The sequence below is a fragment of the Nomascus leucogenys genome, chromosome 12, assembly GCF_006542625.1.
Source record: "Nomascus leucogenys isolate Asia chromosome 12, Asia_NLE_v1, whole genome shotgun sequence".
In the NCBI taxonomy this organism is placed as follows: domain Eukaryota; kingdom Metazoa; phylum Chordata; class Mammalia; order Primates; family Hylobatidae; genus Nomascus; species Nomascus leucogenys.
Window position 1 is genome coordinate 1,257,418 of NC_044392.1, and position 10,465 is coordinate 1,267,882.

The following is a 10,465-nucleotide window of genomic DNA, read 5'->3' on the forward strand; positions in this document are numbered from 1 at the left end:
GCAAGCAGCTTATAGCATCTAGTGTTATTGGGTTAAATTCTGACCTGAGCACACTCAGGGATTTCTTTCCTGGAGGAGTTTGCTGAGGATGAGTTTAGTTTGGAAGAGGGTGACTATTGATGTTTAACAGATTGGTGAGCAGCTTTTTTCAGACTATTACTGAGGACTAGATAGAGATGGGACAGGCCAGTTTGTCTATCTTGCTTGTTACCACCTTTGAATACTTGGTTGGAATATTACTTTGAATAAATAGGAAATGGTACTATTTTTGCCTTTTAGCAAGGCCTGGTGGTTGTCAGAGTTAACATAGTACTGTTGAATATTTAATAACAAGGATGAATCTGGAGACTTAGGAACGATTTGGAATATTATTCAACTAGAATTGACTAGGTGTCATGTGTTCATCAGAAAACCAAGAGGAGGTAAGATACAGTCCTTGGTTTTCTTGAATGTTAAATGAGGGAGTTAGAACTAAATGTGGTGTCAGATGATGTGAAAATTGATAGGGCAAAAATTTATAGGCAGTGTGGGCCAGGCACAGTGGCTCACGCCTATAATCCCAGCAATTTGGGAGGCTGAGGCGGGCAGATCACCTGAGGTCGGGAGTTCGAGACCAGCCTGACCAACATGGAGAAACCCTGTCTACTAAAAATACAAAATTAGCCAGGCGTGGTGGCACATGCCTGTAATCCCAGCTACTAGGGAGGCTGAGGTGGGAGAATCACTTGAACCCAGGAGGCAGAGGTTGTGGTAAGCCAAGATTGCGCCATTGGACTCCAGCCTGGGCAACAAGAGTGAAATTCCATCTCCAAAAAAAAAAAAAAAGTTTTTAGGCATTGTGTACCCATAATGCTGAACTCCAAGGATTCCAACAGTCTCAAATGTCTTAGCAGCTGCTTTGCTTTCAAGTATCTCATCTTCATTAGAATGTTCAACATGAGGCCAGGTGCGGTGGCTCACACCTGTAATCCCAGCACTTTGGGAGGCTGAGGCGGGCAGATCACGAGGTCTGGAGATTGAGGCCATCCTGGCTAACATGGTGAAACCCCATCTCTACTAAAAATTCAAAAAAAAAATTAGCCGGGTGTGGTGGCAGGCGCCTGTAGTCCCAGCTAAAGCCGGGTGTGGAGGCTGAGGCAGGAGAATGGCGTGAACCCGGGAGGCAGAGCTTGCAGTGAGCCGAGATTGCGCCACTGCACTCCAGCCTGGGCGACAGAGTGAGACTCTGTCTCAAAAAAAAAAAAAGAATGTTCAACATGAAACAGACCATTTAGCATATCCTAGAGAAAAACACAGCTGGTTAATCTTACTCAAGGGAATTCTTTTTACTTTTTTTGGGGTGTTCTGTTCATCACCCAAGCCATTCAGTTTCCAAAGGACTGCAGAGGGAATGCCTATCTCCTCTCTTCATCGTTAGTCTCCCTCATGTTCCTCAGAAGGGTTAGGTTTATGAAGCTTGCTGGTAAGTGAATCTTTTTTTTTTTTTTTTGAGACGGAGTCTCGCTGTCACCCAGGCTGGAGTGCAGTGGTGCGATCTCGGCACTGCAGGCTCCGCCCCCCAGGGTTCACGCCATTTTCCTGCCTCAGCCTCCCGAGTAGCTGGGACTACAGGTGCCCGCCACCTCGCCCGGCTAATTTTTTGTATTTTTAGTAGAGATGGGGTTTCACCGTGTTAGCCAGGATGGTCTCGATCTCCTGACCTCGTGATCCGCCCGCCTTGGCCTCCCAAAGTGCTGGGATTACAGGCGTGAGCCACTGTGCCCGGCGTTAAGTGAATCTTTTGAAAAAGATGCTTGCCGGGGAGATGTGGGTTTCCTCAGTGTTGATGTGGCAGTTGGAGGAGTCTGAGCAATGGTCTGGCATTGGTTACTTGATTCTCCAAGGTGTGAGTCTCAAGCAGCAGTAATGTGTAAGGTAGGAGGAGCTGGAGAGTTGAGGGAGGCATCAAAGACTAGCATCATCTATTGAAGCTGTGTATGCCTGGGATATATAAAAATGCATAAAATCTGGAATATATAAAAATGCATGAAGTATTAAGACTGAATGGCTCTCAACAGGAAGCGTGAAAAGATTTGCAAATGGCATTTGATTTTTCCCTCTTGTGGAGGAAAAAAAAGTGAGGCTATTTTTGCATCTGTGACCTCAGCCCTCCGTTTTCCCCTTAGAACAATTAACTATACCAGCAATGCTTCAACGGTGCAGTAGGAAGAGCACTGGACTATGTATGTCTGTCTATCTGTGTCTTCCTGGACAGGTTATCATTTCACTTTTCTGAGCTTCAGGTTTCTTGTTCATCCCAAACATTTCTTAAGTATCTGTCAGATGTCTGATGCTATGCTTGGGTGTAAAGTTACAAAAATGGCTCCTGGAGAGCTTACAGTTTAGTGACAGACAATTCTAAGATGATGTGGTGAGTGCTTGGGTGTAGGGAATTATGTGGTACTTTGAGAAAAGAGGAGTTGAAGGGGTGGCATCAAGAGAAAGTTTTTCAAGAGACACTTTAATTTAGACAAGTCTTGTAAGGATGAGTTAAGAATCCCTCAGGTGGACAAAAAAGACAGTATAAGGACAAAAAAGCCTGTTGATCCAACACCTAGATTTTGAGACAGGTAATTCTGAATTCACATCTAGAGTCTGCCATTTATTAGCTCTATGTTCTTAAGCTGGTTGATGTATACTCCTTGAGTCTGTTTTCTTAACTGTAAAACGTGGAGATCTGCCTACTTATTTCAGGGTCATTTTGAAGATTTTTTTTTTTTTGAGACGGAGTCTCGCTCTTTCGCCCAGGCGGGACTGCAGTGGCGCTATCTTGGCTCACTGCAAGCTCTGCCTCCCGGGTTCATACCATTCTCCTGCCTCAGCCTCCCCAGCAGCTGGGACTACAGGCGCCTGCCACCGCGCCCGGCTAATTTTTTTGTATTTTTAGTAGAGACGGGGTTTCACTGTGTTAGCCACAGTGGTCTCGGTCTCCTGACCTCGTGATTCGCCCGCCTCGGCCTCCCAAAGTGCTGGGATTACAGGCGTGAGCCACCGCACCCGGCCGTCATTTTGAAGATTAAACTGAAAAATCTATATAAAGCTTATTATATAGAGCCAAGTGCATACAGCTCCATTAATGGTAGTGGCTTTTATTATTCCAGGAAAAGGAAACTATTTGCAAAGAATGGATGTGTAAGAGTATGCCAGGCTCTGAACTGCAAGTCATTCAGTCTGGCTTGTGAGGAGGTTATGTAGCGAGAGAATGGAAGTGATCCGGAGAGCTAGGCAGGGACCACATTATGAATAGTGAGGGGTCTGCCATTAAGACTTTCTCAGAGAGGTGACAGATAGGGTGCCATTTGACTTCAGAGAAGGAATGACCTGAGACCTCACCTGGGCTCTCAGAGCTCTTAGAATTCAAGGCTCCTGTGGGCCGGATGGTTTCTCAGCAGAAAGTGTAGATGTCACACAATACTCCTTGTATCTTTCGTTCCCAGGATATGATGGATGATATCTGCCAGGAGCAGTTTCTAGAGCTGTCCTACTTGAATGGAGTACCTGAACCCTCTCGTGGACGTGGGGTGCCAGTGAGAGGCCGGGGAGCCGCACCTCCCCCACCACCTGTTCCCAGGTAAAAATAATGGAGACGCCCAGAAATAGGATGTAATTGTGACTACCAGTGTCCTCCCTTTTAGTGGTGCTCTTATGTCTGGCTTAGGAAGGGTCTCAGGATTTGTATGTTGCATCAAGAATAGAATTCTACAACCATAGGCTCACACCTGTAATCCCAGTACTTTGGGAGGCTAAGGCAGGCAGATCAACTGACGTTAGGAGTTTGAGACCAGCCTGGCCAACGTGGTGAAACCCCGTCTCTACTAAAAATACAAAAATTAGCCAGGTGTGGTGGCGGGCACCACACTACTCAGGAGGCTGGGGCAAGAGAACTGCTTGAACCCAGGAGACGGAGGTTGCAGTGAGCCGAGATCATGCCACCACTTCAGCCTGGGTGATAGAGCAAGACTCCATTTCAAAAAAAAAACAAAATAGAGTTCTAGATCTTGGGCACTTTGACCATAGCCAAGTGCTGCAGTCTAGCTGAAACTTTTGGCCTTCTAATTATGGACAGTCTTAGCATTTGTTAATGGTCTGACTTTAAAATTCTACCTTTTGTGACTGACCTTTATAGAGTATGCAGACTCTCCAGACCTACCCAAGGCAGTGCAGTGATGAATTGGTCCTCTATAGGACCTCGGGGATCTTGCAATGTGGGTCCTTTACCCTGTACATTCCTCTGTGCTTTAATAGTAGCCTAGTTAAGGCTTCATAAAATCTGCCTAATTCCAGAATTTGTAAACAGATCAGAACATAAAAGTGGACTGTTTATAAAAAGCTCCATTTAAGATAAACTTTCATTTTGTAGGGGCCGTGGTGTTGGACCACCTCGGGGGGCTTTGGTACGTGGTACACCAGTAAGGGGAGCCATCACCAGAGGTGCCACTGTGACTCGAGGCGTGCCACCCCCACCTACTGTGAGGGGCGCTCCAGCACCAAGAGCACGGACAGCAGGCATCCAGAGGATACCTTTGCCTCCACCTCCTGCACCAGAAACATACGAAGAATATGTAAGAAATTTGAACAATGTGCCGTTTCCCAATACCTAGAAGGCTGCTAAAGGAAGTTGAATGACAGGGCCTCGGTCCTTTATGTAGGTGTCATGGGCTGCCTGTAAGATTTGCAGTCTGCCCTCTTCTCTTGCAGTGAATGTTGAACTATTAGAAGATTTTTCCATTTGAGGCAGGGTTTTACTATGCACCTGTAGATTAAACAACAAATAAAATGTACTTTAATGTAGTGTTTTATAATGAATGTCTTACTAGTACTGATAATACTAAAGCTCGATTTTGTACTTTACTTCCTGCTCACACTTGTTCTGTGGCATATCATATTTGTTTGGGTTTTCTTTGTTTAGTAACCCTTTCTCTTGTGACGATTCTACAGTAGGCATTAACATTTTAGAGGGAAATGTCATGTCCTTTTAATTCAGAAGCCTACCTACTCCCGTGGGATGTAATTACCTTTCCTACTCTCTCTGATTTTGATCTTTTATTTCATTTTTTTGTTGTTGTTGTTCTAGGGATATGATGATACATATGCAGAACAAAGTTACGAAGGCTACGAAGGCTATTACAGCCAGAGTCAAGGGTGAGTCAGGCAGTGTAAGCACTGTTGTTTGTCCTGAGGATGGATGGAGGGAGTTGGAGGAACAGAGAGATTCAGACAGCACAACCCTAAGAAGCAGAATGCTCGCCTTTGGAGTGCGTCTCCTCTGCACCCCGCAGTACTGACTGGTCTTGAACTCTTAAGCTCAAGCAGTCCTCCCACTTCAGCCCTCTCTAGTAGCTGGGGTTACAGGTGCGTGCCACCATGCAGTGCTTTCCTCGTGTTTGACATCTGTGAAGCGCACACTTGGATTTGTAAATTTGGATAACTGTGAGCCTTAAATTATAATTTAGAACCTGAGAGTAACAAATGAAAAATTTCCAAGCTGTGACTACATGGAAACAAGGAGAAATGCCTTTATGTTATTTTGATTTATTATTTTAAAATATCAAAACCACATTAAAGCTGCATAAAATTTTACAAGAAACTTGAATTGCACTACCATAACTTAGGTTCTTTTCTGCATTTCTCTTTAAGACCATTTCCTTGTGTGTCCATATATATAGCTTACCTGTGAATTGATTGAAAAAGAGTCCCAGAATTCTACAGCAGTGATAAAACAGTTCTTTTTCCCTTCTGGTGAGCCCTATGAATACATGTATATGTATGCTGTATTAAGAGGGTCAATTTAGGATTGTGCTTTTTCACTTTATATTCTGGGGTATCCATTTTTCTTTGCAATAGTTGTAATTATAAGTACATAGTCTATACATATTTTGGAAATACTTTACAGTTTAGGGATGGGGCAGAATGAGTATTTTCCTGTATTAATACACATAGTAAAATGACTGACATATGGAAGTATTTGAGAGAAAGGTGAAACTAAAACATAGTTACTCTGTAGCTTCCTAACACTCTGCCTTTGGCTTTCAGGGACTCAGAATATTATGACTATGGACATGGGGAGGTTCAAGATTCTTATGAAGCTTATGGTATGTCTTTATCTCTGTGGTGGGGCAGAATGTACAAGTAAGTGCCCGGGAGGATGCTGGTGACTAAAGTATTGAGAGTCAGACAAACATACCTACGGATAAACCTTTAGAAGGCCAAGATTTTGCTAGATGTGACAGTGAGAGTTCTGCTCTTACTTAAATTTTGCAGTACATGGTAGAAAGAGGGTCTGCTAGAGTGAGGTGGGGTATTGCTACTCTTGGAAGGGTAGTGTGTGTCTTAAACAAGGGCTCAAGACCAGCTTGGCCCTGTGGAGCAGCAGACTTATAAGCTAATGTTGATTTTTTTCTACTTTAGGCAAGGAAATAGCTAGACCTGGGTTGTATTTCTGGGCCTTTGCTGCCGATATCTAGGCCACTTTGGTAGATAACAAGAACTTAATCATACACAACTGTACTCATCTACCCCATTTCATGAAAAAAATAAATTTAGATCTCATTGAAAAGAATGTCATTGTAAAGGAGATGTCAGCTGAAAGGGCCCTAGATGGCAAGCAGCCAGACCAGGTTGGGGGCAAGAACAGTGTCTATTAGGGCCGGGCGTGGTGGCTCACGCCTGTAATCCCAGCACTGTGGGAGGCCAAGGCAGGCGGATCACCTGTGGTCAGGAGTTTGAGACCAGCCTGGCCAACATGGTGAAACCCCATCTCTACTAAAAATACAAAAAACTAGCCGGGCATGGTGGTGGGCGCCTTTAATCTCAGCTACTTGGGAGGCTGAGGCATGAGAATCACTTGAACCTGGGAGGTGGAGGTTGCAGTGAGCTGAGACCATGCCATTGCAGTCCAACCTGGGCAACAAGAACAAAACTCCGTCTCAAAAAAAAAAAAAGATAGTGCCTATTAGAATCAGATTAGAGGCTGTAGGGGCTAGAGCTGATAATTCAGGACAGTACTGGCACCAGGCTCCTTGTTGGCCTGAAGACATCAACACAGTCCTTGATCCCAAGAGAGCTATGGAGGCTGCAACAGCAGCAGGACAAGGCTGCCTTCCCTGAGGTTTGGTTAAAAACACATCGCTCAAGTGTGTCCTCAAGAGCCAGTTATGGCCCCGTGTTAATAGGCCTCAGTGGGAATACCATGTGGCAGTGGATGCAGCTAGAGCTACCTTTTCAGTATAAGGTATTTTCAGCATACCTGAGGGATTTGCAGAGAGTCCTTGGCAGGGGCTCAGCAATTGACAATTCATGCTAAGATACTGGTTGACAGTCTCCCCTTATCCCTAGCTGAAAAAGAGGAGCCCCTTAGGGCATCCCAGAGACAGACAAGCTGAGCCCAACTCAGCACAGTATGAAGTAGCCAATCAGCTGCTTGCCCAAGGAAACTGTTCTTACCAATTTTAGCGAAATAGCACTGGACAGTTGCCAGTCACTAACACTGCTTTGCTCTGCTCATATACCACTATTTAGAAGGGCCGTGTGATTGCACCCAAGAATTTCCCTCCATCAGTGAGGCAGTACACTGGGGCCTCTGTATGTGTTTGACTAAATTGCATTTCTGTTTTGCTGGAGAAAAGACCAAACTGAAAGAAGCAGGCTTCTCTTTGTGCTCCTGATATGGTGTTGCCACAGTTAATCTGCTCTGATCTCTGCTTTGATTAACAGAATTAGAAAAATAAACTGTCCAGGATGATCTGTATACATCAGGAAAAAAAGAAAAAGAAACTGTCTTGTTGATACCCAGAAGCCACTTGGAAAGTGATGGACACGTGTGTTATACTGGGGGTATAATTAGGGTTCTGTGTGACTTTCGATCTGTATAGGAGTTTGAGTCTCCATAGAGATGGAGGCAGATACTTGTGAATACAGGCAGCTGGAAAAATACTTCAGGGATGAACTAGTGTGTGTAAAGTGTGGGAAGAATAAGCTTAAACGCAATTTATTTTCATAAGAGGTCACCTCTAGAAATATGTGATCATATTCCTCAGGCTTTTCCCTGTCACAAAGGAGAACCATTTGAGGATGCGAACCACATTGTCTGGCTTCTCTCACCTGTCGACTTAAGAAAGGAGATAAGGAATTGTCTTTTTTTTTTTGAGATGGAGTCTGGCTCTGTTGTCCAGGTTGGAGTGCAGTGGCGCAATCTCAGCTCACTGCAACCTCTGCCTCCCAGGTTCAAGCAATTCTCCTGCCTCAGCCTCCCAAGTAGCTGGGATTACAGGCAGGCGCCACCACGCCTGGCTAATTTTTGTATTTTTAGTAGAGATGGGGTTTCACCCTGTTGGTCAGGCTGGTCTCGAACTCCTGACCTTGTGATCTGCCCGCCTTGGCCTCCCAAAGTGCTGGGATTACAGGCGTGAGCCACCGCACCCAGCCTTGGAATTATCTTAAACAGTGCTGTCAGTGCAACATTTGATTGCACATCCCTCTATCAGAGAGAGCAGTATCAGCTCTGCTGGTGGAGGGCCCCATGGAAAGTGGCCCTTGCTTGCTTTTCCCAGAGAGCTAGAGGACACTTCTCCATAAGGAAACATGACTTGCTGTTGCATGGAAGTGGGGCTGGCTGCCTGCTTCCAATCAAAGACTTCCAGAAGTCTTCCCACCTTACCTGAGGCTACCTGCCAAATTGTTTCGGGAACAGGAAAGGCCATTGCAGACTCGCTAAGATTAATGACTTCCTCACTATCTCAAGCAAGGTGTTGGGTATCTCCAGGTTTGGGGACTGCAGTACAGATCACATTTGTCTATGAAGAACCTCGTCGTGGGAGATTACTCCAGAGTCAATGGCAGCTTTTTTGGATTTGTTCCCTTCTGTCTTTCCACTCAAAACTGAAAAACTGCCCAGGCTGCCCAAGAGGGCCAAGCCAAGTAGAGAGCAAGGAACACCAGGGGAAGTGTCAAGGCATTAGAAGAAACGCAGTGTTTTTGGTGATCTTTACTATGTGACCTATCCCTGCTTATCCCTAAGTGCCGTGGCCACATGGTTTATAAACTGTCTTTGTTTTCCCCACAGGCCAGGACGACTGGAATGGGACCAGGCCGTCGCTGAAGGCCCCTCCTGCTAGGCCAGTGAAGGGAGCATACAGAGAGCACCCATATGGACGTTATTAAAACAAACATGAGGGGAAAATATCAGTTATGAGCAAAGTTGTTACTGATTTCTTGTATCTCCCAGGATTCCTGTTGCTTTACCCACAACAGACAAGTAATTGTCTAAGTGTTTTTCTTCGTGGTCCCCTTCTTCTCCCCACCTTATTCCATTCTTAACTCTGCATTCTGGCTTCTGTATGTAGTATTTTAAAATGAGTTAAAATAGATTTAGGAATATGGAATTAATTTTTTAAGTGTGTAGATGCTTTTTTCTTTGTTGTTTAAATATAAACAGAAGTGTACCTTTTATAATAAAAAAAAGAAGTTGAGTAAAAAAAAAAACACACAAACCTGTTAGTTTCAAAAATGACATTGCTTGCTTAAAGGTTCTGAAGTAAAGGCTTGTTAAGTTTCTCTTAGTTTTGATTTGAGGCATCCCGTAAAGTTGTAGTTGCAGAATCCCAAACTAGGCTACATTTCAAAATTCAGGGCTGTTTAAGATTTAAAATCACAAACATTAACGGCAGTAGGCACCACCATGTAAAAGTGAGCTCAGACGTCTCTAAAAAATGTTTCCTTTATAAAAGCACATGGCGGTTGAATCTTAAGGTTAAATTTTAATATGAAAGATCCTCATGAATTAAATAGTTGATGCAATTTTTAACGTTAATTGATATAAAACAACAACAACAACAACAAAATTAGGCTTGTAAAACTGACTTTTTCATTACGTGGGTTTTGAAATCTAGCCCCAGACATACTGTGTTGAGAGATACTTAGGGGGGAGGGAGTAGGTTTTGAAGAGGTTGATGGTGGTGGGGGGTGGGGGGGAAGGCCTCCTGAATTGAGTTTGATGCAGAGCTTTTTAGCCATGAAGAATCTTTCAGTCATAGTACTAATAATTAAGTTTTTCAGTATTTAAAAAGACAAAGTATTTTGTCCATTTGAGATTCTGCACTCCATGAAAAGCTCACTTGGACGCTGGGGCCAAAAGCTGATGATTTTCTTAAGTTGACGATTGTCAATATATCGACTGTTCCCAAGTTAGTCAAGTATGTCTCAACACTAGCATGATATAAAAAGGGACACTGCAGCTGAATGAAAAAGGAATCAAAATCCACTTTGTACATAAGTTAAAGTCCTAATTGGATTTGTACCGTCCTCCCATTTTGTTCTCGGAAGATTAAATGCTACATGTGTAAGTCTGCCTAAATAGGTAGCTTAAACTTATGTCAAAATGTCTGCAGCAGTTTGTCAATAAAGTTTAGTCCTTTTTTAATCAAAGTAA

General features: G+C 44.0%; 1 protein-coding gene across 1 annotated transcript in view; it reads left to right on the forward strand.

The window, feature by feature from the left end:
* Positions 1–10,461, forward strand: part of KHDRBS1 (KH RNA binding domain containing, signal transduction associated 1) — a 30,205-nt gene extending 19,744 nt beyond the window's left edge. The window contains exons 5-9 of the mRNA XM_030823301.1: positions 3,477–3,610; positions 4,400–4,601; positions 5,114–5,181; positions 6,073–6,131; positions 9,101–10,461. Of these exons, the coding sequence (XP_030679161.1) occupies positions 3,477–3,610; positions 4,400–4,601; positions 5,114–5,181; positions 6,073–6,131; positions 9,101–9,198 (561 nt within the window). The 3' untranslated portion in view covers positions 9,199–10,461. The remainder of the gene's footprint in view (positions 1–3,476; positions 3,611–4,399; positions 4,602–5,113; positions 5,182–6,072; positions 6,132–9,100) is intronic.
* Positions 10,462–10,465: the final 4 nt, after the last annotated feature.